The sequence below is a fragment of the Alosa pseudoharengus genome, unplaced genomic scaffold (assembly GCF_046254945.1).
Source record: "Alosa pseudoharengus isolate Yale_2024_CS ecotype anadromous, Long Island Sound unplaced genomic scaffold, YU_APseudo_1.1 YU_APseudo_1.1_scf_23, whole genome shotgun sequence".
NCBI lineage: Eukaryota > Metazoa > Chordata > Actinopteri > Clupeiformes > Clupeidae > Alosa > Alosa pseudoharengus.
This window is the reverse complement of record NW_027468685.1, coordinates 32974517-33002391: the sequence shown is the minus strand read 5'-3', so window position 1 is coordinate 33002391 and position 27875 is coordinate 32974517. Positions and strand designations below refer to the sequence as shown.

The 27875-nt window shown below is 39.7% G+C and overlaps 1 protein-coding gene and 2 long non-coding RNA genes across 3 annotated transcripts; 1 reads left to right on the top strand and 2 right to left on the bottom strand.

The window, feature by feature from the left end:
* Positions 1-249: 249 nt before the first annotated feature.
* Positions 250-2280, bottom strand: LOC143141135 (uncharacterized). The gene is made up of 4 exons (XR_012990745.1): positions 2118-2280; positions 1533-1979; positions 628-743; positions 250-378 (listed from the first exon to the last, which is right to left on the bottom strand). It is a non-coding gene; the product is annotated as an uncharacterized LOC143141135 (long non-coding RNA).
* A 306-nt stretch (positions 2281-2586) lies between these two features.
* Positions 2587-5571, bottom strand: LOC143141134 (uncharacterized). Its single transcript, XR_012990744.1, has 6 exons — positions 5327-5571; positions 4372-4434; positions 3913-3986; positions 3230-3408; positions 3081-3152; positions 2587-2989 (listed from the first exon to the last, which is right to left on the bottom strand). It is a non-coding gene; the product is annotated as an uncharacterized LOC143141134 (long non-coding RNA).
* Positions 5572-10355: 4784 nt separating this feature from the next.
* On the top strand, positions 10356-19613 carry fabp3 (fatty acid binding protein 3, muscle and heart). Its single transcript, XM_076302398.1, has 4 exons — positions 10356-10470; positions 12134-12306; positions 18251-18352; positions 19424-19613. Exons 1-4 carry the CDS (start codon positions 10398-10400, stop codon positions 19475-19477), a joined length of 402 nt encoding a protein of 133 aa, XP_076158513.1. The 5' UTR covers positions 10356-10397; the 3' UTR covers positions 19478-19613.
* Positions 19614-27875: the final 8262 nt, after the last annotated feature.

Below are 27875 nucleotides of genomic sequence, written 5' to 3'. Positions count from 1 at the left end.
AAAGACAACCGACCACTAAAATCCAGTGAGCTCCAACGTTCACAGGGCACAACCACAGGTTTTCCACAGGAAACTTCATCTATGAGCAATGGTTTCAATGTCAAATTATTAGTAGCTTATTTCTTATTTCTTATGGTTAATCAGGACCTTTAGATAACATCTGTTACAAATAAGGTACCTTTCCGAGTTTCTGCAGCTGTCCAGAAAACAATGCAGTGGCAACCACTGCACTTAAGTGGTGAACATGTTTCTGTTAAAAACAATTAACATGTATAATGTTTAAATGTATTGCAAGACACACCTGATAACGTCTACATGAGTGTAACTCCCACTTGCCTGTTCTTTTCCAGTCAGCAAGTGCAAGTATGCATCAATAACCTGCATTACACCGGAAAAATACAATTAGAGGGGTCATTACTAAAATTGTCAACATTGTAATCAAAAGTAAACTTATTTTTCTTCTTTTGATTGCACTTGTTGAAAACTGTTAAAAACTAGTGTGATACTCTGTAAGAACAGCATTTTCTTGTTCATCATGTTAACAAGAACCCTTGAATTATTATCTTTATTTTTTAGAACCACACTTTGGCTATAGTGTGTGCTTTCTGCATCTCGTCAAATGTTCACCTCATCAGACAGCCACTCATTTCCATGCAGAGTCCTGAAAGATGAGTCATACAATTTGTATGGTCCAACAACTGCTTCCACTTGGTCCTGATCTTCTGCAGCCCACATCATTTGAACTGAAAAACAAAACCATGTTAAACCACAGTTTCTTTCAATATCTAAATCCCTGCCTGTACTTTTAGTATTATATGGCCAAAAGTGGATGGACACTTGAACGTCATATTGATTGTGCCTTAACATTTACATTCAAAATGGTTGTACATAATTCCTTTATGTCATTGCAGTTGTGATTTCCTCTCAATGCAATGGGAATGCTTATCAAAACCAACAGACGGGGTATCCACATACTTTTGCCAAAATGCATTAGACAACCAGTGACCAACGGGTCAAAATGGCCAACGGGCCAACACATAATGTTTGAACAGGCCAATACCCCTTTGTGCAAACCAGGGTTCCAAGTCCCTGAAGGACCTTTTAGCACAGTATATGGAAATTAGAACACTTTCAATGACCCATGACCTATTTATGTCTCATTTTTAGACGCTTTCAAGGTTTTGTCCCCCCCCCCCCCCTTCAAACTTAAACCTTTAAATACTTTCAAGGATCTGTGGGAACCCTGGTAAACAATAAAGTGGAATTAGGCCAAATAAATGACCAACAGGTCAAACTTTCAGAACTTTATACAACCTCTTTCTTGTATGTTTTCCTGTACTGATGCAGAACCTTGTGGATGCTTCAACATGCAAAACAGACTATTCGTCACATACGTAATACAATATGTGATGGAATGCAAACTATGTCTGTTATTAAACATCATGTTGAACTACAACAAAACGTAATACATTGTATGAAGGAAGAAGAAATTATACATGTTAAGCTGCACATCTTGCTGGTAGTGCTGTTACCTCTCTGACATCGTGGTCTTGAACAACAGATGTTAACTTAATGACCGAAGGTCTCGTTGGTGTGGAGTTGTCCTCATTTTGGGTCCTCATGTAGGGCTTTATGTGGTCCACATTATATTTATTTTTTAAGGTAATCCCTACAGAATTTGTCAATGTGACAAGTTTGCCACGCAGTGTTGCAATTACATAAGGTCCGGAGAAATCCGGCTCAATTCTCCCTCCCTTCCTTCCTTGCTTCCTCATGTTGTATAGCAGCACCTCATCGCCAACACGGTACACAATTTGTTGGTGCTTTTTGTGTACCTTTTTGGCATACGCCTCTTGTTGTTTTTCTTGTGCCTTGGCAATGTTTTCTGCGGCCTTTGCTTCTGTTGCCTCCTTTGACCCCTTCTTTTTGTTTACATATGCCCCATAACTTGCTTCCCCAGGAAGAATAATGTTGGAAAGCTGAAAAAAAAAAACAGCAAAATACATAGCAAGTCAAAAGTATAACTAATTGAATGTTAGCGTGCACATTGAAATACAAATGACGAGGATCATTTTCAGTTGTGAAGGTACTTATATATGCTCTAGAAAGACACTGACCGGCATGTCTACAGGCACTTCTGAGGGGAATACTGCCTCCCTCCCATACATAAGTTGAAAGGGAGAGTATTTTGTTGTGGTTTGCACTTTTGATCTAAGTGAAAACAATGTTGCTTCCAAAAACACATCCCAATCGTCTTGTTTGTCATTGACCAATTTCTTCAGAGCTCTAGACATACAGCAAGGAACACAAAATATACAAACACAAATGCTTTCTTCAGCATGTGTAGTTTTAATTTCATGCTCCACCCACCACAAGGAGTTTTGTTATTGAAAAATACTGATGTACTGAATTCATTTCTTTATTTTGTTAGTGAATAACTACTGAAATGCTTAATAACAATCAATCTATGATATTATATTGTGATGCAATGTTTACTGTAATAGACTCTGTCATGACTACTCTGACATCAAAAGTGGAATGTGAAACGTAATTTAATGTGACAAGCCTATCGAAACTTGCCGCTTGATGTTATCATTGGTCTTCTCATCGAGGCCATTAGTTTGGGGATGATATGCAGCCGTGACACTCCTCTCGATCCCCAACAAATTGCAAAGGGTTGTGTTGAGCTGGAAAAATTTTAAAAAAAGAGAGAACCAAGCAGAAATTGGTATTTTACATGTGAACATACACATACATCATTTACGAATTCCCTTCCTCTGTCCGAAAGAATTCTGTTGGGGCAGCCATGGCGGTATATCATGCTGCAGAGATGCCTTCCCACTTCAGCTGCTGACTTATTCCTTAAGGGGTAAGCCTCTACCCATTTTGAGAAATAGTCAGTGACTGTCATGATGTATTCATGGCCAGCCTTGGTTTTTGGTAGTTGGCCCGTTAGGTCAATGCCTACCAACTCCCAGACAGCAGACACCTGTGAATTGACGTAAATTAAATCTATTTACTTGTTAAACATTATGTAATTGGTTGTGTTGTTGTATAATCTGAAGAACAAATAAATGTACCTTTATACACTGTAAGGGTTGCACAGAGGTCAGAGGCTTCCCAACCTTCTGGCATTTGTCACATTCCAGTATCTTTGAGAAACGAACTGTTAGTTTATTGGCTACAGCTTCGACAATAGTTCAAGACAAAAAAATGCTCAAGCACATACCCATTGTTCAATGTCAACAGACATGCCATGCCAGTAAAACCTGGAACACATCGCCTTCAATGTCCTTACGATCCCCCCATGGCCACCCAACGGTGAGTCATGAAACTCTGTGAAGAGCCGCCTGGTGTCTTCTTTACTTTTGACAGCTCGTCTTGTTCCCGCAAAGAAGAGCTGTCCTTCTGCAGATATAAACATTAATTAAACACATGGTGAGAGTGTTTAACAAAACAGTTATGCAATTATGGAATTGTTAGGCCTAATAAACAAGTATGGTGCCCTTATGGTGCCTGTAAGTTACCGTATCCCCCCCCCCCCCCCCCCAAGGATTTCCCACTACTTTGTTTTAGTACAAGAACTTTATTTTGAATGACATATACAACAATGTTATATTACGAAAACAGGAAGGGGCAGTACAACAGTGTCCCTATCTAAAAAAAAAACAGGTTAACAATTAAGAAAAAGAATACATTTTAAGTCACAGAGAATCAGAACATTTAAAGTGAACAAGTGTGTGTGTGTGTGTGTGTTATGTGTGCAGACGTGTCCACAAACTCCCTTTCATGCATTTGACAGTTTAACATTTTAACACTCAGAACATTTTAACATTTCAAGTGAACCAGTGAGTGTGTGTGTGTGCGTGTGTGCGTGCGTGCGCACGTGTGTCCACAAAGTCCATTTCATACATTTGCCTATTTAACATTTTAACGTGTGTGTGTGTGTGTTGGCACACGTAGTCACTCTGTAGATCCACTTTCAGCTGAAACAAAAAATTAAGATGGAGATGTGTAAGATTCATTTTTTGTAAGCACAAAAACTCTCTAGACATGTGTGACATATATATATGTTCCATCTAGTTCCAAACGAACTAGATGGCTCCTTGATTAGATTCCTCCTTGGCTTTATATCAACTTCTAAAGTCTCCCATTCCGTCTATAGATAGATAGATACTTCATTGATCCCCAAGGGGAAATTCAAGATTGAAGCTCTTCATTGATTGAAAAGATGAGAAGGAGATAGGGCAGTTTTCAGCTCCACATATGAACTGGTGATTTGCTGCATGTTGGTGTTTTTTGGCATGGCTAAGGAAGCATTTCAAGTTGGACATGCATAGGCTATGCCGCAAAATGTACACTTATACATACTTGAGTATGCTGATGCTGTTGGGGTTCTGTTACAGTTCTTTTTTTCCGTCTGGGGTTTTCATTCTTAAGTAGAACAAATGGAAATTCATGTTTATTAATTTCAGAGAACAATTTAATACTTTCATGTCATGGGTAGTGGCTCATGATCATCTTCATGTGAAACATGTGTAGGCCTATTACAATGTCAGGGTGGGTTAGCCTACAACACGCTATTTGTGCTTTACGTAAACGGTCTAGTTCATGGAGAGGAATGAGCTTACTTGCTACCCAGAATGCATTGCATGATTAGGTTGCCTCACTTTAGGCCAAATTTAAGAATATCGGCTTACATTATGCGAAATATAACTCATTATTCATCTTTTCTTGAATTTCAAACAGTGATGACATGTTAATACTAACCGAATGTGGGCTTAATCAAACTGTATTATTAAACTATGAAACGCCAGACCCGTATCGTGAAGCATAGTCATAGAGTATAAAACTCACAAGGAAGCGGAATAAAATAAAATTTGTGGGCAGCGCGACCACAAGCTGTCTCGCGAGAACAGAATGTAGCTGAACGCTAGAGAAAACATGCCCGCGGCGCAGATTTCCCTCATGCAGTTGTAACTCTGGGTGGTCAGAGACAAGTATGCTCTCGCTCGACTCCATAGTGGTTTACTATATTACATGAATCAGAAGACGTAACGTTGTGGAATTGGATGGAATAGTTGCCCTACTGATTAAACTGCTTCTCCGTCGCATTCGTGGATAGATATAAATGTTTCACTACATTAGTTGTGATTAGGCCTGTGAGCAAAACATCCGTCGAAGTAGGCTACCTTGTTTTACGCCATATAAATATCGTAGGCCTATTATCAGTAGGAACATTGCCTGTAAATTGCACACAGTCACAAACGGGCTGTTGCTTAACCTCGACGTTGGCAACCTAGTTAGCAGGTTCATGGCTAGCTACCTGTTGCTAGTTAAAGGGATCCCGTGTGGCAACTTTGCACCATGCATGCACCAACCGGACCTTTTTTTGACTGATTGATCTTGCTCGACACACTTTTTTCATAGATTGTGAAACTAGTTTTGAGTAGGTGGTACATAACTTTGGCTTGCATTTATGTAAAATTATGAAACAATAATGGTTGGCACTTACCTCAATAATCGCAGGATTGAAAAGGAGGAGTCTAGACAGGATAATGGCTTTTTCTCAGGCAACATTGTTACAAATAAGCACGTCATTACACTGTTTTGTGTAAACCAGTAGATGAACACAAACTACATAATTTACAGTAAATCACCATCAATCCCATGATTCAGTGCAAAATACAGAAACACATTTAAATGCAACAGTAGCACTAGGCTACTTTTGTAAACAGTAGACTACCACAATTTCCCCCAATAAGTTACCACAAATTGTATGAACTTTTATTTTAATGCCCACAGTGCAAAGCAAACTACAGTAAGACACTGCTTATTAATGACATGGCATTTTACTGGGTATTTAGTGTAAAATAACTGGGAATGTACAGCCAAGTCTAACAGTGTATAGTACAGTTTATGAATGTACTCACCCCTCAAGGTAAATTTGGAGGCATACCTCCTAAGACTTAACCTCTGAGTCTTGTTGCTCCCTATTGGATATGATCCATGGTGGATGAAGTTGAAAACCTCATCGTACCGTTTGTCCATAGCTATAGAGACGTAATTAATTAGGATCCATTCATTGACCCCCACCACATCCCCCCAATCACAAACACATCAAACATGATGGACACATTCTGACAACACAGGAGGGAGCGGGAAACGCAGACACTCGCGCACACCCACACGCACGCGCTCAGACCGGGAAAACAGAGGGAACACTGAGACAGGACAGTGATACAGGGTAGCCTCGGCGCTAAGATATGTCATTGCACTAACATGAACTTAGCGATTATGGATATTTCTAATATAAACTTAACACAAAATAACACTGACATCAAATTAATGATCTATGAACCTGTAATTATTTAAAACAGTGAATAAATGCATACCGATGCTACTCTAGGCATAAATGTGAGCAAATGTAACGTTAGCTGTTGGCTTGCTAACGTTAACGTTACACTAGCAACTTACAACCATAAATCACTGAACTGTTAACGTTAGTTTGTAGCGTTCGTCAATAAAGTTGAAAGCCCATGACCTAAAGTCAATGGTAGTTAAAGTTAGTAGCCTAGTCTATCGTTACATTTAAGTTGAGTAGTTAACCTCACTGATTCATAAGCTTAGGTTAATTTATTTATTTCCGTAATTTAGGTTTAAATGAACAGTTTTCAGCGTAGAAACGATTAATGTTATTATACCCTATAGGTTATTACAATACACTGTAAATAAGGACACTTACGGTACGTTCATTTTGCTGAATTAGATTTAACTTATTGTTATTTCTAGAGATGCGTCTTTCCTCTTCGACAAATTGCATAGATATATACACTAGATGTCGCCTTCTGCTTCTCAGCATGCGTCAACACCGCCGCCATCTTGGTACAGGGATCTGAAGCGCTAAACTAGTTCTCCTGTATTGTCAGCGTTACCTATTTAGCGACGTTTGGCCATCCCCAGCGATAGAAAACCTTTTTAGCGATTAGCGACAAATTTGGGAACTTCTCACAACGATGGCAGATCGGCTTCTTTGTTGTTGAAACGTAAGAAAATCACCTTTCTCATGGCTTTGTCATTTATGAATTCAGCTACATCTCGTTTGCCCATGGCACTGACCCATGATTATAAAAGTAACGACTGGCGTAGCCTATGTAGTAGCAGAGGTAAATGTTCTACAGATCTACAGCAACTTCTGGTGAGATTACAACTTACATGAGTAAACGAGACGAGGGGTATGTGGCCTCAACCAGAGCATGTCTACGAAGAGCCTGTTTACTTTCATTGTATCGAACCTGGTTGCAGTTTACTCATTGTTCCTCTAGGGGCCGCCGCTAGCTAGTGCAGAATGAATGGGAGTCTATGGGGCTAGACGGGTAAAATGTATCTTTATTATCGTCTTAAGCTTAGTTTACTCTAGACTCAACCATAAATACATGCCTGTCAGTTGGAACAACCCAAAAAACTAGATGATTGCTTGAGATTTTGACGATTTATGGTGATTTTATTTTCGCTAGATCTTTGCCCAGATTGAAACTAATGCATTATAGAGGAGTGGATCACTGAAGCAAAATGGCGTCTCGATTGACGCATTCGTTCCAATGAACAGCAGTAGTCAAGGCGACATCTAGTGTATATATCTATGGACAAATTGCCACAGAATGAATTTGACAACTTTGTCGCGCGACAGAAGTTACACAAGACAGTCCAGTTGCTAGGGAAACACATCTAAGCATTTAAGTTGCTAGGGAAACACATCTGAGCATTTGAGGTAGCTCAAAATTACAGTCATTCTGTCAACAAGCGATTGTGACGCTTTTTTCCCCAACTGCGCTTGCGTGGTAGCATAACTCGACGGGTAGCCCAGTTCGACACGACACCGGCTCTGCCATACACACGTTTTCAACAATCTCTAGCGTTTCGTTAGCCTGCCTGCTTCGGTCGGCGGATAGGATACACTGAACTTGCAAGCGGGATATTCTTCCTACAGGCAATAGGGGCGGGCGAGAGAATCTTCACTCGCCCTGTAACGAGTCATTTAACCATATACCGACTTACGAAGATGAGTAATTAACACGAAAACGTTGCCTGATGTCCCTTTAACTAGGCTACTCTGTTAACATTACCTATTTCAGCCATAACAAATTTCACATTACCAAGCTGAAATATCTACAATATACTCTGTTCAATCATTAAACTAGCTTCAGCTCACATAAATGTTCCAGACTATCTTCTAGTTTAGCTAGGATAATTATTTTGATCAATGTCCATGATTTTTAACTCAAAAGCTAACTACCAAGGAAAACTCCTTCCTGGCTATGGTTAAATTAATTTGCAACATGAATAATATTATGTAATTATGTTAATTGTTTGTTCATAGTCAATCTGTTTACCTGTTAGAATATGTCGGTTGAAGTGCTCTCTACATTGTGCGTACTGTGGCCTGTAGCAACAACTCTCTAAAGCAGGGTTTTTTCAACCAGCGGTGGTATTGCAGGTGGTCTGTGAAAATGGTCTAGGGGGGTCACCACCTTTGGATAATTCTGTGCTGTGAAGAAATGAAATTAGCCAATAGCCACACATCTCATGAAATAATAACTGAATAATACAGCGACAACAAAGAAATTAATTGGGATACATAAAACATTAATATTTTGATGTTTTGTTTACCTTGACCTTTACATAAATGCATTTTCTTGAACTCTGGTGGTTTCAAAGTTATCAGATACAGAATGGGCACCCACAAGTTAGTGGGAAATGACACCTTAAGTGTTTTTCTACTGTGTTTAGTTCCAATGTGAGGCACTTTTGAATATTATTGGCGGCCATCTTGGATTTGACCTCTCCCGGGCCTCAGAGGTCAAATTTGACTTCCCTCCCAATCTGAAAATAAACCTCATGGTATAACCTAACTATGGTAGAAGTTTATGTTCATGTTTCTTTAAAAAAGTGCACAATTTTCATGGTTACCCGCTGTACTATTTAGCTTTTCATGTAGGCTAAACAAGCGATATGAAGTCTGGGATAGTGGAGAACACTATGGTCTACTAAATATGCATTAAGTCGAACCTTTAAATGAAAAACATTCATTAATAATCGAAAAAATTTAACCACTGACTGAAGTTTACTTTTGGCCATCAGAACTTGTTTATCGCCTGTAACTCCGTGATAAAAGGACATGGCAGGAAGATATTTGGCAGGAGGTGAACATGCTCTATGTTTTGACCAAAGGACGTCTGTCTAGCATCATTCATTACACTCGGAGAAAACTGGAATGTTTAATTCGTCCCGTGTTTCAATCGTCCCGGCCGGCTCTCCCCTATCTGGATTAGTCTACACCTGCATGCTTTTTGGAGACTTTTATTTTGAGGTGGAAAAAGCTGTAGAATGGAAGAAAGTACTTTAAATTGTTTAATTATTCACATTTCATGTCATTTGAACAGTGTTTCCAAGTTCACAACTGAATACAAGTCAGAATAACGTCCTGCTCTGCGAGTAGCATAGTTCATTCAACTTTTACATTTTGAATGGCAGGCGAATGTCTAAAGTAGCCTAGTTTAGGCTAATTTCATTAATTTTACCGCATCACGTTAACATCAAGTCAGCCGCAGTTGATCCCGAACAACACGATAGCCTAGTTTATGCTACCTGTATAGCCTACTCATACTTTAATGACTGCAGTTTCTTCCATTGATCTGTCTTGTCTGCAGTCAAACAAGTGTAGCTACCCCTGTGCCTGGCTGCAGCGTGCAGAGCGGAGCTGGGCTGATTATTGTGCGGAGCTCAACGTTGTGAACTTCATACCGCCTCGTTTCCATTTGGCTGTCAATTTTGCCCGGAAATCCGACTGAAATTAAACGACGTGCCCTCTAGTGCTCAATGCAAAAACTGCATTTCGTCCGAAATCTATTGCAATTTTATAGCCTACCCAACGCCGAACCGCAAAAAGAAAAAACGGAATCAGGAGCTTCAGATGATCCCGTAAAGTTTTCGCAAATGCACAGAGCTGTGGGCCTATGTAAGCAAGGCTGATGACTGAGGTTGTGTATCAAACAGTTAATGTAGATTGTGTGTATTTGGGAACCCTCCTGTGGTGTTGCTTATGTGCTTGAATCACATCTCTGCAAAATCAACCCCCCCCCTCCTTGTCTGTTCGCCTACTCTCTTCTATTAGCCTAGACAGCCTCTTACCCTCCCCCAATTTTGTGTTCTCTCTCCTGCTCCTATCTGCTGTTCCTCTCTCTAGCTCCTCCTACTGTCTTACACCGAGGCTAATGACATCACAAACAGCCGGTATGAATCAACCAGTGGTGTTCAAGTATCTCTGTGATGCTGTCTACCCCCTCTCTCTTTTCCTATCTCATTCTCCTCTCTCTGCTCTTGAAGTAAGTCACAACATGGCTGAAGCTTTTGTTGGCACATGGAACCTCAAGGAAAGCAAGAATTTTGATGATTACATGAAAGCCCTTGGTGAGTGTGTGTGTTTAATGGGTATGTTTGTTTGTGTGTGTGTGTGTGTGTGGTCATAATAAATGATTGAACATGGGTGTGCCTGCTGGTGCATGTGAGAGCACATGTGCACAAAGTGTGTATCTACAAGCAAATCCTCTAAATGTAGATAAATGTACTATTTCTTATGCCTATGTGGATTTACATTGAATTTCAGTAAAGAACCCCCAAACAACCAGTGTTTGTGTGAGAGAGACTGCTGAAGGTGAAGTGAGGTTCTCCTATAAAAAAAAAATTGAGTGCCTGGTTCTTGTTAACATACATACCACACACATATTGATTGCTTTTTGTTCCAGAGTGCCGTACCCACCTGCATTGACTTTTTAATGTTTATTATAAAGAGTATAATACAATTTTGTATTTATGTAAATAAAGGGCAAACCTTAAGATGAAATGCAGTCAGAGTAAGGGAGCAAGACACTATCCTTCTCGCTAGCCCTAATTTAATTTCTGATCCACATCACTGAAAAAGTTAACTTGTGACCAAACAAGGTCATTTGTTTTATGTATCCACAGTCTATTATTGTCAGTGCTCGAAGTGGACTGGTACTCACCGGTACACAGTACCGGCACTATTACATTTTACTCTTAAGCATACCTGCACTTTTTCTTGCATACCGGCAGTTCTCCTAAGTTGCCGGTATTCTTTTCTGTCATCTCCAAATCAGGTTCTGCGTGCCCTCTAGGGCAAATTAAGTAAACTACATTTCCCAAGAGTGTGGCGCTGCGTGACACTCACCTGTTCCCCCAAACTGTAGCATCTACTTGTGCAGCTTTCTATCGTCACAAGGAAACAAAGAGGCTACAGAATCATCATGGCACGGTATTTAAGTTGCTCTGACAGGAGGTAATGTTAGCACAACTTAAAATGCCTACCAGCCTAGGACTGTGAATCGAAACACTCCAACACCGGCATAAGTAACATGTTCAAAAACTATTGCGTGTTAAGGGGAACACATCAAATTTAATTAAGCATTTGGGAACACACTGGATAAACTAAAAAGCAGAGGAACGTTTGATTAGGCTACTTGCCGTTGCTCCATGATCAGGCAGTGTGTGCATCCATGGCAAGCTGTTTTAACGTTTAATGGCTAAACATCAGATAAGGCAAGTCATTTGCAATTAGAATTACGCCTAGAAGCAATAAAACTACAGATATAGATAATTCTGTGAAATACAGTTAAATTTCATGTACAAAATTGTCAATTGAAAAAAGAAATTTAATGTTTTCAACCATTGGTTTGGGCATTTCGTTCCCTTTATTTTCTTCTCAGAGTACACCAGCATGCTTTATATACATGCTAAAATTTCTTCTGGGGGAAGCCCCCAAACATGTAACCTTTTTCAGCCCTTCTCAGCTTTCAGGTTTGTAAATAAGCCTAAGGAGTAAACGCACTGTAATTCATCACCAGTATATCAATATATTTTATTCACTGTAAAAATTAAGAATATATTAGCCTATTTGATGTCTCGCTACCATCTGATGCATTTGCTGATATCGATACACCATATGATACATGTGAATGATGAATACTGGTACCTTTTTTCTCCACTTCAAGCACTGGTTATTGTGTTTAAAAAGACAGCTTAGAGAAGTATGTGAGCAATTTCTTTTGTGTGTTAGGGGTGGGCTTTGCCACCCGGCAGGTTGGTGGCATGACCAAGCCCACCACCATCATCACCATGGAGGGTGAAATTATTACACTGAAGACTGTCAGCACCTTCAAGACCACAGAGGTCAACTTTAAACTGGGAGACGAATTTGATGAAACCACTGCAGATGACCGTAAAGTCAAGGTATGAGTATGAACACAAAATGAGCCATATAGGACATGAATAAATCAATGTATGCAAATATTTTCAATTGTGGTTGGGCATTTATCAACTTCAGAGTCAAACAAGCTCGAACAGTGATGCACTCCTGGCAATAATAAGATTACTACTACTAAAAATTCTTCTTGAATATAGTATCTATCTATCTATCTATCTATCTATCTATCTATCTAAAAATGGCATGGAATTCAAGTGTGCACTGTAGCTGGCTCGCCTTATTTGGATACAGAAATGAATGTGTTAGATAATGTTCCCATGATAAGTGGTTTGCCGATGCACTGAGCAAGGCTCTGCGCAAGTGGGATTTTGCCCACTTGCATGATGTTGCATGTACTGCAGTCAAAGTTCAACCATGTTAAACTTTGACTGTGGTGCGCGGTATATCATAGCTAGTTTGCTCTGAGTCCAGCAACAAGCACAACACATCTTTGGGCCATTAACTCAACCTAGTGGAACCTAGCAGCATGCAACGCTTCCTGTCTGCAAACCCCTTTAGGCTATGACAAGAAACATAGCTTGAAAGGAAATTTAGAGGAGCTTATTCAATCCTGTTACAATAGCAATGCTAGAAAACTTTGAAGTTGGAGCAAGAAGAATGTGTAAATGTACAGTATGTACAGGTTGACATAGTTTTCTGTCTGAATATGGGGTTTGCAAAAAGGCTAACATTATCAGTACTAGTGCAGTGCCTGCTCAAACATGCTATTTCTGTAGAAAACCCATAGCCCAATTACATGCCTGAAGGAAGGCCTGCTTTAAAAATAGGATGATAGGGGGGGAAACATCATTCCAGCTAAGCATTCAATATGAATACTGAAGATTATATTATAATACCAAAAATGTTGTGTGCAGTGAGCAGAATTTAAGCATGATTGTATTTGACATTTTTTATAGCTCAAAGTGACTTAAGCCTAACGGCTGTTTTGAGTTAACGTTATATGTTTAGCCTATTGAGTAACTTGATGATAGAGAGGACAAACCATTTTGTGGAATGATGCATCACCACATGAAATTTGCAACGATTTGACTCAAAAACAATCTCTGGTAGCCTATAAGTGACATCACGCTCTGTCTGCCACTCGTTGTCTGTAGCTGGTCATGCTTTGCATGTTTGCCATTCTGAAACGTGGTTGGGTGTTCAGGATTGGGGTGGTTCAGGATTTTGGACATAGGACCTCATTTCCAAGTTAGCAAGTGTGATATATATCAGTGGAGACAGTTTTCAACACATTTCATCCAGTCCTTCTAGTTGCAGAGTTCGCAGGTGCTAGGCTAGCGCAAGTCAACAGTATGTGTTAGCCTGCCACTAAAAACGGTCTTACCCACTCCACAGTACACCAGAGGCAAATACAGTACCCTCCAGAATTATTGGCACCTCTGCTAAAGTTGACTAAAAACCTGTATAAAAAATAATGTGTTGGTGTAATCTCACAATGAAAAAAAAATAGGAAAATACAACCTTGAAGGGAAGCAAATTTATTTTGAGAAAAATGGAAATCTCATAAAGAAATACATTTTTTTAACTAAAACACGTTGCTCACAATTATTGGCACCCCTGAAAAATCTGAACAAAACCTAACAGAAGCATTTTCCTATCTAATTTCAATGTATTTAAGTTAATCAGTGTCTGTGAACTTTCAGAAGTAGTTCATGGCTTTCTTTTTCACTATGGTATCAAAATAGTTACACAGAGGTTAAATCCTCTAGTCATTTTTCAACATTGGAAAGACAAGAGAATACACTAAATTTACATAAAAAGAAAGTGTGTTGACATTTGTAAGTCCGAGAATGTCTATGACAACTAGGTACTTTGTTGAAAATGCCTATATTTACAGTTAAAACAATTATTAAAAGGTTCTAATCATCTGGAAATGTGACAAACATGCTTGGACGAAGACCCATGGTTATCTTGCCCCCACGTACAGTATGGAGGATGGTAAAATAGGCAAAAAATTCCATAAGAACCACTTTTGGAGAGTTACAGACAAAAGTATCATCTTGGGGTTACCAAGTCCCCCAATAAATCTCCAAAAGTGACCTCACTGCTAATAGATTATTTAGAGGGCATGCCAGGTAAAAGCCTGTCCAGGCATTTAATTACCAATGTAAACGGCAGGAGTTACTGAATGCTACAGTGACTTTGTCTGGAAGTGTGGTCTATTGTCAGATTAAATGAAAATTGCGCTCTTTGGCTAGAAACACTTTAGGCGTGTTTGGCATACATAGAATGGCAATACTGAAAAGAACTCCATGCCTAATGAGAATTATGGTGGAGGGGCTGTGCTATTGTGGGGCTGTTTTTATTCCCAAAGGCCTTGGGAACCTAATTAAGGTGCATGGATTCATGAACACCAAGAAAAACCTGAACATTTTCAAAGGAAATCTGTCAATCTCTGCCAAGACACTAAAAGTTGGTCAATGAACCAAAACAAATGTCCAGATCAAAACCAAACAACAAAATCAAGCTTCAGACATTGCCATGTCAGTCCCCTGATCTAAACTCCATAGAATTTTTATTGCCAAGTGTGCACAAGTGTAGACCTAGGAATCTGGACGATCTGGGGAGCTTGCTCCTCGGCCGTGGTGAGGGCTGGAGCAGTCGGAGGAAAGATCGGATGAGCCAATAATTCTGGAGGGTACTGTAAATTATAACACCAGACTATGGATGTAAATATCTAACTTGGAAATGAGGTCCTATGTCCAAAACCATCCCTTTAAATTCGGGACCATTATTGCTCGTTTCAATGTAGGACCTTGCGGTCAGAATCTTTGTTTGTTTATTCAAAGTCTAAAGACAGTCCAAAGTATCCTGGGCTATTCAAGGTATCAGTTTATCACACAATTTTTTTCCATCGTTTTGAATAGCCAATAACCTACTGGTGTTTGTTGTTGCAAAATCTGTGGAATCATTTTATGCAAGCAAACTGCATACAGAGGCATTCTTTATTGTTGAGGTCGGACATGATAATCATCCATACATCTTGATTGTATTGTATTACCAAAGCTCTGCTGTGCTGCTTTTACAGATATTTTTAACGATATCTTATTGCATTTCTTATCCAAACAACATCAAACTTGGCAGTGCACTTATTTGTGCCCAAACCTGGTCTCATTAATTAAACGTTCCCCTCGGAACATTTTTCGCAGACCCAGCCAAACGTACCACCATGTACATTTCTGAGGTACAAACTGGCTGGGGGTGCTAAAGGCAGACATTCAGACATTGTTTACGTGCCCAGGGGAATGTGTCGCTAATGAGACCAGATTGGAACAAGACACCTGCCAAGTTTGAAATCAATCGGAGGAACGATTTGACAGATATGCTAATAACACACACACAAACACACAAATACACACACACACAGACGTTCATTTAACGTATAGATAGATTTTCAGAGATCAGGTAAGAATCCTATACTAGTCAGTGCTGATTGGTTTCAGGCTGGTCAAGTGCTGAGCCTGAAATCTAAGCGCATTATGATGCAAATAAGTGAAAAAATCTCCAATGGAGTGCAGTGCTCAGTGTGGTCAAACCAGGTTACTTGTTTCATGTCATTTTACAATGTCATCTCAATCATAATTGTTACACATGTGATAAGTTTTATTCACCACAAGATTATTTTTCAACCCTCAGTTTTTGCATTTACTTTGCATTTCGGTATATGCGCTCATTTAATTCTTTATGCGCTCGCATAATTAAGTCATCTAAATGGCGCCATAACTTTGCCGTGCTATTTATCCAAATAAATCAACTCCATATGTGCGCACTAACGCCCCCTTGGCTGCGTTTTTAGCCTTCTGCACTGCAGCACATCTACTTTACACTACTTGGCACACACATTTGTGAAAGCAGGACAGAGAGCATTGTTCTGTTTATAAGTTTGTCATTGTTTGCCTCTGGTGGTAGCTAGCTAGCTAGAAATTGATTTTGGATATAGGTCGGCCACCATATTCTTTTGTGATGGCGATCCAATGTGCCAATATGTGTGCATCAGAGGCGGCTCCTTCACTGAGGAAAGGGAGGAACACCCCGCCTCAGACCCCAGCGGCTCGTGAATCCCGTCGTTTTCAATGGACAAGGGAGGAAGCTCCTCCGTTTAAGTAGGCGGGTCTAGCCAGAGGCTCTGGAATTTAGCGCCAACAGTGAACTAATGAGCAGCTAGCTGCTCTGCAAGAACGTTATCTGCGGTCATACAGTGAAGAATCTTGTGTTGAACGGAATGCTTGTTTTATTGCTCGTGAAATAAAGAGTACAATGGAATCAGAGGACATTGTCCATCTTTTATACATTCAACTACATTGCGAAGGTTAGGATCAAAGCAGCAGGAAGACCAGTTCCAAAAATTCATATTCCAAAAAAAGATGGTAAGGTTAGTGTAGGCTACTGAATGCTACATAGTATGACAAATACTCATGGCTAACTGGTAGCACAGAAACAAATCGGCCTACTGCTGGCCTGTCACAAAACGTGGACAGTTCAGGGATTTGCTGATACAAAAAAATTGGATATTTATGCGTTGTTATAATCATCCAAGTTATGCCTTAACTAAACAATTGTTACATAATGTTCTTTTTGTTAATATGTTCTTGTTTTCACCATTCTAACTGTATCTTTGAATGGTAACATCGTTAATGATTGAGCCCATGATGCATTCCTTTAATGATGTCTTCAATGACAATCGCCTTTCGAGTATAAATTCCCAATTAGCTATTACAACCTTTAAATTATTGCGATTTGGCTTTAAAACAATAGCATGTTACAAATAACCACATTTAAGGTCTATTTTTAAAATGGTAAATAGTTACATGGTTTTATTTAACAAGTGTCTATTTTTAGTATAATAAACTTTTCTGTAAATGTATTACATTGAGCAAAACCTCCAGACTTTCCATAATTTTGCACATCTGGAAACAGTATTATCCAAAGTGACTTATATATTTCAATTATATTACAAAGTCCATTATCCCTGGAGCAATTTAGGGTTAAGTGCCTTGCTCAAATGCACAACTTTTCTGGCTACTGTATGCTAGCCTAGCTCCTTAGGTCAGACCACCCCTGAGAATGTCAGAACAGCTTTTATAGCACAACATTGCCAGTTAAAATACTACATAGTACTAGCCTGGCGGGCCATCCTATATCATTGAAATGTATAGTCTGGAATCGAACCATTCACCTCGCTTAATCCAAGGGGCGGGCAGAGAATTGTCTTTCAAACTGCCTAGACATGCAATAGGCCAGCGCTACGACCATATCCATATCCGGTCGGCAAAACGGCAAATACATCCTTCTTCGAAAGGAATGACTTAAGTGCATTGTGTTGCTCAACTTTCAAAGAAAAGAACAAGTCCAACTCCTCCGCCGATCCAAACAACCGCTCTTCGTTAGCCATAGCCACCTTCCTTGTTGTTCACCGTCACAGGACTGTCGTTATCCTGTTAAGCCCGCCTTAAGACTCTCTAACAAAATAGAGCGCTGTGATTGGATAACATCCACGGTGTTAGCCAATAGAAATTCCTATGGTTTGCTACTAGACGTACAGGCTGAGCAAATTAATTTGCCGCCGCTAGGGTGCGTCTAGATTTCTAGGCTAACATAGTACTGCTTTTTTAAATGTGACTGGATAGGCGGCCTACATATTCTATTATTCATATATGCCACCAACACCATCACAACCTCACATTTGCCACCATTGCATGACAAACCATCACTGCCACTGCCAAAATGACAAACCATCACTGCACACTTAAGACACTTTTCCTGAAATTATATTAAATTTTCAAAACTTCAAACTCTTCAATCAAAAACAAAAAGGCAAAAACATATTACTGCAGTGGGTAGGCTACTGCTGAGGTATAATATATATGTTTTCGATTCAACCCTTATTCATGTATGTGAATGTGTCTGTAGTCCTTGGTGACAATAGATGGTGGCAAGCTGGTCCATGTTCAGAAATGGGATGGCAAGGAGACGACTTTAGTAAGGGAAGTCAGTGGAAACACACTCACACTGGTAAGTGTTTAGTAAAGGACATGTAGGTTTGACTTACTGATGTTGAGTGATTGCTGTTTTCAATCTTCTTAATTGTTTTTCTGTGTTTAACAGCTCAATTGATAAATAAGGCTGAAAACTCACTTCTATTCAAAATTAAAACACAGCCTAATTAGATTTTCATTAGTGAAATATATGGGATTTAGTAGATAATAGTTTTCTGCTATTGTTACGCTGAATTAACATGGTTTTGAAAAATGGCTAGCCTATTACATTAGACAATGCACTTTTAACACAGTTGCTATGTTAAAAATAAAAATTAAAAATAAACAAAGTAATACAGAAACAAATGGAGAACTCGTAAGTCATGCTAAGCATGCAAACACTTCCATGCAGAGAATAATGCACATCTGGAGATAGCCATTGTGAAATGTGGGCCAAATGTTGTTGAAAACCATAGACAGTATGGTGGAGATTGCAGCTTTAATGGTATATGAAATTTACCATTGAAAAATATTAAGCCCAAACACCTCCAAAGGTCGGACAAAAACTGTTGGTGTCCATTTTGTGACATCCTTCTAGTTCACAAGTACCTGTCTCCATACTGGGATCTCTCGTTATTTTAAGGTGCAGTCATTGATTTATATTTAAATTTATTAGCAGATGCTTTTGTGCAAAAAAGTATATTATATTTTAACCAAGGACCAAACGAAACACACGAGAGGTAGCTCACCCCTACACCCACACAGGGTCTTGTTTTTGTTTGGGGGACAGACTGCCCCCACTTTGTTTGTTTCCAGTTTTCAGAACCTGGGCTGCCTACAAAGACCGGGTTTGTTTTACAGTGTACTCATGGAATGGGCAGCTAGCGGATGTGAGGAGATGATTGCTGAATAATGGATAGTCTATTTGTTGCATTTTCCACAGCCAAATAACTAAATATCAAATATCAAGAGTAAAACAAGATTACCAAATGTCTGTGCTGCTTTGATAAAATGATCATCTGCTGGGAATTTAAAAGCATAAAAGAAATATGAATGTTTTGCTGTATCACACATATTCATTCTAATTACTTTTATGTTATTCTTGCAGACATTGACACTGGGCGATGTTGTGTGCACGCGCTCTTATGTGAAAGCAGAGTAGAAGAAGACCTACGTCCCTTCCTAACTACACTACTGAACAGGCTCTTTGTGTTCAGCTGAAAATATGTCTGATACCTGCATACTTGCTCTGTATACCTGCCCATTTATTTTTAATAAATAAGTTACAATGATTTTTACATCAAGCTCTAATATTGTCTCTACAGTATTTGCACTTTTAATATACATTTGTGTGTTTGTGTAACAGATGTACAATATTTGGCAGTCTTTCAGTAGTGCAAGCATGGCTCTCAAAAGGCTGATAAGGTGGGTAAACTATATCCCAGAACAATGTCTGGATATATACATAACCACTGATTATTCTTACAAAAATAAAGGCACTGTAAGGCCCAATGCCTATCTGATAATGTAGTGAAGAGTAATTTGTGGATCCACGACGTAATTCTGATCGCTTCAAAATTCAAATTGTTCTTCCATGGCACATATCGACACCCCTAAATTGGCCTGGTGTAGTACATCAATTGATTAACAGTTGGTAGGTGTCTTGAATATTTTTATTTCAGTGAACACAGGGCATTTCACAATCAAGCATTGACACTGGCCATATCACAATCAAGCATAAATGGGTTGAATAATTAAAAGTTGTTTTGAAATCAAGTCATTCTTTTTTCACCAAATCACAATTATTTGACCATACTTTATTAGTTTTTCTCAATTGCTAAAACATGCATAGTTTTTCAACTGCCTGCATTGTGTTTACATTTACATTTGCATTTTTTAATTTAGCAGATACTTATACCCAAAGCAACTGACAATATTGAATAATATTCCCCCGTAGCATAGCTCTTCTAAAGGTTTGTATTTTTTACTTTTGGAAACGTTATACTTTTTGAGATATTAACGAAAAACAAGCTTATTTTTCCCATAGACATGCATTGGCAAATCAAACATCAAAATAGGCTGTTGTACCTGTTCAACCCGTCATCTGCTCAACTAGGCTGCATTTCTCTCTGTGTGACTCTATTCAATAAGAATGCAAGGCACCTTCCATCCAGCTTTCTCTCATCCATCCATTTCAAACCAGTCATTCATCCATTAAACTATCAACATTAATTAACCCTTTAGGCGCCAGGGTTAAAAAAAACAACACTGGGTTTTTACATAAAAATTTCAAAAGGCCATGGCTTGAAAGTGGTCAGAGATAAAGTCCTACTGTAAATGTGAAAATCATTGAGTATGAACAAAAGTTTATGAAGGGGGTACATTTACTCATCTCATCTATTATACTCATCTATTATGACATCACTGGGTGGGGAACACCTAGAATTATGCACCTTTCAGTAAATACTGGATGTTGTAGTACAGCGGCTAAGCACTGGAATCGTTCAGTTTTTGCAGAAAGCATGAAACTTGGCACAGTTATACTACTACCTAGAGGTGTGAATCTCTGTATCTATGTAAAAGACGATACGATTCGCATCTAGATACATGGGCACGATTCGATACAAGAAAAGATACATAAAAAACGATTCAGTACGATTCGATGCGAATGAAAAAAGAATAGTCTACATTTCAGTCAAACACAGCAGCCAAATACAACATATTTTTTTTATAGACTTTATAGATTTTATAGAGTTATATCTGATTGTTTTCATGGAGCTGTAGCCTTGTTGAGGTAAGACAATACCGAAATAAAATAAAACCGTGCTTAAGACACTCTTGGCCTTTTCTCATATAGCCTACAAGAATAAAATAGGCCTACATATCAATGAACTCTCTGGGTTTATTTTGTTCCAACGGTAGACCTAATGCAGAAACCTATAATGCCACAAGTCTGAGTCAAATTATTATTTAACATTAAGGAAATCCCTTCATCAAACGTAAGGCTATACTCTAAACAGACTATCGTTGCTGTTTAGTGTTTATTTCGAGCTGGATTTTAGTAAAAACTGTAAAACAAACGACCAAGTGCGAGTTGTCACGTGCTTAAGTTGCAGTAGATGTATGGGTAATGAGGTCATTTGACAACTTTGGGCAATGAATGTAGCCAAAAACGAACTGCATTACCCACAATTCCGTGGCACGTATAGATTCAAAACCGGACGTGGGATGAACGCGCTGCTTGGAACGTAAATGAGAGTCTGAGCGAGCAGAAAAGGTTGTGAACCGATTCGTAACAAGTAAATCGATATAACGACCGGTTCATTTCAGTTTTATTCCGATACGGGTATCGATGTAGCCGTATCTTACACGTTAAAAACGGATACCGATACGTATCGGTTAATCTTTACACCCCTACTACTACCCCTAGTGATCAAAAATTGAAATGGACCCCAACACATAGCCCCCCTAGTGGCCGCCATCTTGAATTCAAATATGGCTACCATTCTTAATAGAATTGTTGATACAACTTCAAAATTAAACAAGATAAAAAAGTCTTTTAAGTACGAACACTCCATTTTTAGGGTCAAGGAAGCTATTGACATGATTTCCAAACAAACTTGATGTTGGCCATTTTGAAATCCAATATGGCGAATACCAAATGTGAAAATATAGACCATCTCTATTGTTATTCATGATAGAAATATCATTCAAAAGCAATTTCATTTTATCACATGACAACCTTAATAATATACGAGGCATCAAGTATAATCTGGTAAGATTCCAATATGGCCACTATGTGTAAGAAAATAAGCCAATTATTCTATATTTTGGTTAATTGAAGTAACTACCTACATCATCAATAAATTCTTATTCTACCTTCTTCTCTTTCTGGGCAAACCTTAACTCTTACACTGCTCAAAAAAATTATACACTTTAAAAAATAAAACACATCAGATCTCAATGGGGAAAAAACATCACTCTGGATATCTACATTACATTACATTTGGCTGATGCATTTTTAGCCAAAGCGACTTACAACCTGTTAAACGGTTTAACGCTTTTAAAACAATTCTCTCAACAATTCTCGAACAATTTAAAACAATTCAAAAAGGTAAAGTACAATAGGGAAAAGTGCATCAGTGAGTGCTGTTTTTATATAGTCAAGTCAGGTGGTAAGTGTTAGAATTAGCTAGTTGTAAGTAGTGCTATGAGAGGAGATATTCTCTGAAGAGCTGGGTCTTCAGGAGTTTTTTGAAGATGGAGAGGGATGTCCCTGCTGTAGTAGGAACTGGTAGTGCGTTCTACCAACGAGGAACAACAGATGAAAAAAGTTTGGATTGACCTGAGCGTACCGGTGGCAGAGCTAGACAATGTTTGTCTGAAAAGCGCAATGGTCGGGGGGTAGCATATATGCCTGTATGAGGGCATTCGAGTGGGTGGGAGCAGTAGGTTTAGCTGGGAGCTCCAGCAGTTTTGTTTTTGAGAGGTTTGGCTGGAGGTGGTGTGCCTTCATCCATGTAGATATGTCTGAGAGGCAATCCGAGATCCGTGCCGAGACCAAGGGGTCATCAGGTGGAAAGAACAGATAAAGCTGTGTGTCATCTGCATATCAGTGGTATGAAAAGCTGTGCGAATGGATAATCTGTCCCAAAGAAGTGGTGTGGATAGCAAAGAGAAAGGGGCCCAATACTGAGCCCAGGGGGACCCCTATGGTGGGAGGCTAAGGTGCGGACAGCCGTCCAAGCCATGACACGTTAAACAAGCATCCTGTGAGGTAGGATTCAAACTGATATGGACTGGGTAATATGTTAGGAACAAAAGGATGCCATTTGATTATTTGGGAAAGAAAATTATCAATCCACAGAGGACTGAATTCAAAGACCGGCGAAAATCTGTGGAAAGTGGAAAAAATTACGGTGGTGCAACCTGTTGGATGGACCAAAATATATTTTTTTCTTACCTTCATTAATCTTACCTTACCTTACCTTACTATGCACAGAGAATCACAGGCTCAGTCCCTGCCTCAGTCATTGCAAGCGCCTCTGATTGATTAATCACCACTATGTGGATACTGTTTTTAGAATTTATTTAGATTAAGTGTTAGTATAATTTGTATTTTAGTATATTTAGCATATTCTTTATCTTCTACTGTCCTTATTGCTTAGTTGTGTTTTTATATTATATACTTTAATTACTCTTTCTGCTGTTAAAGAATGTGTTTGTGTTGTGTTGTCTGTATGCTGCTGAGACCTTGAATTTCCTATCTATCTCTATCTATCTATCTATCTATCTATCTATAATGTCCCAGCGTGTGTTCAATCGGATTTAAGTTCAATCAGTCAAGGAGGATAAAGATGGAAAATGTATAATTTGCCACCACCTCTAAAACCATTCCTGTTTTTACAGACCTATCTCCCTTCTTCCTTTCTTGAGCAGCTTATTTGAGCAGTTTTACTTTATTTTTTTGTCATTGCACCCACATAACAAATGAACAGGAAAACAGTCAATAGTAAACTATTACTATAACCACAAACCCTATGCTACTATACAATAAAGTAGCCTGGTCAAATCAGTTCATATCGCGGGTGGCTTAGTGGAATAGAGTAAAATTTTGAACTAGCAGATATCACTATGAAACTTCCCCAGTTATTACTTGCATTAATATGAAAAAAAAATGTATCAAATGTAAGTTTTCTGTAATTTAATGTTTATATTCAAATTAGGCATTATCTAATTAAATATGCGCTAATTTGCATACATTTTTAATACACAAAATCTGAGCATTGGCTACAGCTGGGATGAGACATGACGTCTTCCACAGACAGTGCTGGTACCTTCCCCAGTTGGAGGCTCAGGTTGAAGACATGCAGCAGAGGCGCCCCCAGATCCACAAGACAGGCTTTGAGCAGTCTAGGACACACTCGGTCTGGGCCAGCTGCTTTCTTGGGTCGAAGTCTTCTCAGCGCTCCTCTGACCTGATTCGCCATGATAATGGGAGAAAGGGTGATCCCTTTGTTGTGTATTAGGGGGAGGGGTGCATCTGTGCATCGTGGCTGGTGGCTTAAGGCTGATGTGCATGGAGCCACACTGCGGTAGCAGCAATCAGCAGTTGATTGTGGAGGTGACGTGAGGGGGCATGCGGTGAACGGATTGGAGTAGGCGGAGGGTGAGGTGTGGGCGGTGGGCAGGCCATTGACTAGTTGCACGAAAGGCTCTCGGTGAGCTCGTTTGTTTCCTGTGGAGCCAGGTGTGTTTGAACCTTCCGCTATTCTAAATGTAATTAGTGTCACCCCGGTTGGGTGTTGCACCTACGTTAGGATAAAGAAGGACAAGCTCACTGAGAGCCTTTCATGCAACTAGTCCATTGCAGCAAGAGCAGGGCAATCAAATCTGCTGTAGAAGTGCTTGAGCTGGTTTGCCCTCACCACATCCCCTTCCACTGTGCTGCAGCCTGTGATGGTTTTCATGCCCTCCCAGACCTTCATGCTGTTCTCCTGCAGCTTCTGCTCTATCTTCTTTCCTCCTTTACCTTTTTTAGCTTGACCTTGAGTTCCCCCTGTACATTGAGGCATGCTTATGAGGTACGCTTTGTCTGGGCCCCCTCTTTTAACGCCCTCTTCTTTTTGTTGAGGCGGTCCTTTGACATCGCTGGTGATCCAAGGCTTGTTATTGGGAAAGCTGCGTACAGTTCCTGTGGGAATTACAATCAGTGTTGGGAAGGATACTTTCAAAACGTATCCCGTTACGTGCCTAAAACGTATCCCGAATACGTGCCTAAAAATGTAATCTAAGTAAAGTATTCTGGATTACTTACCTGGATTTGGATTACTTCTACATTGAATTGCATTTTATAAGTGTAGGAATGTGGCCATTAAATCATGCTTACTAAACAGGCCTAAACTACAGCAGGCGACTACCCCTGGCTAATTAAAAAAAAAAAAACTTACTTTAAGATGCTTCTTAACTGCAGGTTGGAGCAGGGACGTAGCCAGAAATTATAATTAAGGTAAATGCCTGTGAGATTTTAAGTGGCCTCAACCCAGTAAAAGTGGGGGGCGCAGAGATATGACAGGTGGGACGCAAATGACCTGGAAATGTAAACACTATACTGTATAGTGCTCTCAAAATTAACGTGATTGCGTTGGCCTAATGACAATCAAAACCCGCACTTTGACATGTGCTACTCGCAAGAATAATTCACTTTCAGAGGCTGCACCATAATTCATTTTAAAACTTAAATGTAGATTTAAAGCAACACCAAAGCACTTTTCCACTGTCGCACGCACGCTATTTCTTTATCCAGCACCGGCTTTGGAAATAACAATGTCCACAGACAAGGTAGAGTATGTTGCATGATTTTAAGAAAGTATGATGTATTGCAACATCAGAAGCAAGTCAAATTTGTAGTTTCTTATGTGTCATTATATAGAACTACAGATCCGCTACCCGATCTGGCAAACTTGCATAGTGCGGTTATAGCAGATAGAGGGTCGCGAAGCGAATGCAGAAGTGCCGTTCACCCTGTTACGAGCTGATGAACCACTGGAACGATTTTAAAAACATTATTTTAAGGTACAAAAAACTTGGTGTTGCTTTAATCAGAAAAAATAAGCCATAAGCTATTTTAAGTTAGAATGAATGCCGTGCCTACTTTAGAGAATGGTTTTATTGTAGGTCTACAAATCAACACGTGAACTAGGCTTTGTTTATTGATTAGCAACAAACTATAAACTGATTGGACGATTGGCCGAAGTAAGCTATTAATGCTTGGGGAAATATCCTTTGACATCATGAACCATTATCAGTGAGGAACAGGAGTTATCAGCACTTAGTTTACTCTTAATTTGCTGTGCAAACAGTCATTTGGATGGGTGCAATGTGAGGCTAGTGCAAGACAGCGGGGACATGTTGACATGGAAATAATTTCATCTAGCTTGCTACTAGGATAAGCTATTATGGTTGATTTGGCAGGTTAGAATGATAAGAACAGACAAAGTAATGGTAAGCATAATAGTCTAGGTGGGAAATATTTTAGGTGTGCCAGGCCAACGATTGGGTGTTCCAGGCACACCCGGGCACACCGTGGCTAGCCTATGCCACTGGGTTGGAGGTGGAGTCTTTGGACACTGAAAGGAAGTTGGTTACTGGCAAGCAGAGGTTGCACTGCACAGTTATATTTCGTTCTCCCTTCTTTTTCTTTAATGTGAAAGGCTGTTTGAATTTCCAAGATAGAAACGCATTCCTGCCCTGGCTCTGTTGTGCCAGTTCCGGCTCCAGCTCTACCTGCTGCTTCTCTTCCAACTCTTCCGACTGATCATGCAAATAGCTAATTTTTTCGTTTTCATATTGAGGCTTTCAGAAATGCAGGGAGTTGCCTTAATTTATTTAGCGAATGAATAAACTTGTGAAACAGAGAAGTATCGTCATGTACAATGTAACTGTATTCTAAATACCAACTATTTTTGTAACTAACGGAATATAGTTGCTCATAATTTGTATTCTGAATACGTAACGCCGGTACATGTACTCTACCCTAACACTGACTACAATGTTCATACAGAAATTCAGGAAGTCAGTAGTGCAGTGTATGGCCCCCTCAATATCTTCACCATGATTCCTGCAGTACATTCCAGTCTGTCGACTCGAAGCATTCCCTCAGGGCCTCCTCTGCCTCGGGAGACCATTTCCTGAAGGAGCGTGTGGTGGTTGGTTGTCTGCGGACAAGTGGAATGTACTGTGGTTGTAGGAAGACCTGGGGCCTCATGTACAAAGCTTGCGTACGCACAAAAATGCTGCGTACGCAACTTCTCACGCTCACGTCCGGATGTACGAAGACTGACCTAAACGTGAGAATGTGCGGTCCTCCACGCAAACTGTCTGGCGCAAGGCCGTAGTCATGATGTCAACATTGGGGGGGACCAAATCTGTGGTGGGGTCTGAGGGACCCCCAAACAGAATTTCAATACCAACACCAAAGCAAAACCATGCAAAAATATTATTAAAAATCACAAACAAGTCGTTAGTTAGGTCAGTCGATTAGGGTATTCCAAACTTTTGACGGACATAGGCATGGCATGGATGGATTATGAACCCCTGGGCACAGATGCCCCTCCCCTTCAGATAGAGGGGTCCTGAGGCATTCTCCCATGCAAGATTTTTTTATTTTTTTAAAAATGACCCACCAGATGACTTCTGGTGAGTTTTGTGAAAAGAGAAGGGTGGAGAAGAAGCAACTTTACACAGAGGCTTGGGATTTGGTTATTATCCGCGATTCACATTAACTGTAGGCTATCATCACATTGTAAACGTTTTTTCCAACTTGTGTGCTGTCGCCACATTTGATCACGTTTTGCCTGCATGGATGCGCGATTGAGTGAGCATCTAAATAATATGCAAGATGCAACAATCATTTCTAAGAGGCCTATAAACGGTAATTTCTGGCATTACTACTAGCATATGAATTGTGTTGCCCCTTGCAGGTAACCCCCAGAACCTAGTCAACGTCAGCCGTTTCTCAGACGTAACCCCAGGCCTAGGCAGTTAAGACCCACAATACC

Bases quoted from the DNA above. Each gene is read 5' to 3' on its own strand.
- fabp3 (XM_076302398.1), top strand. From the start codon at position 10,398: ATGGCTGAAGCTTTTGTTGGCACATGGAACCTCAAGGAAAGCAAGAAT. The intron at 12,307-18,250 runs GTATGAGTATGA...ATGTGTCTGTAG, and splicing joins CAGATGACCGTAAAGTCAAG to TCCTTGGTGACAATAGATGG. The intron at 18,353-19,423 runs GTAAGTGTTTAG...TTATTCTTGCAG, and splicing joins GTGGAAACACACTCACACTG to ACATTGACACTGGGCGATGT.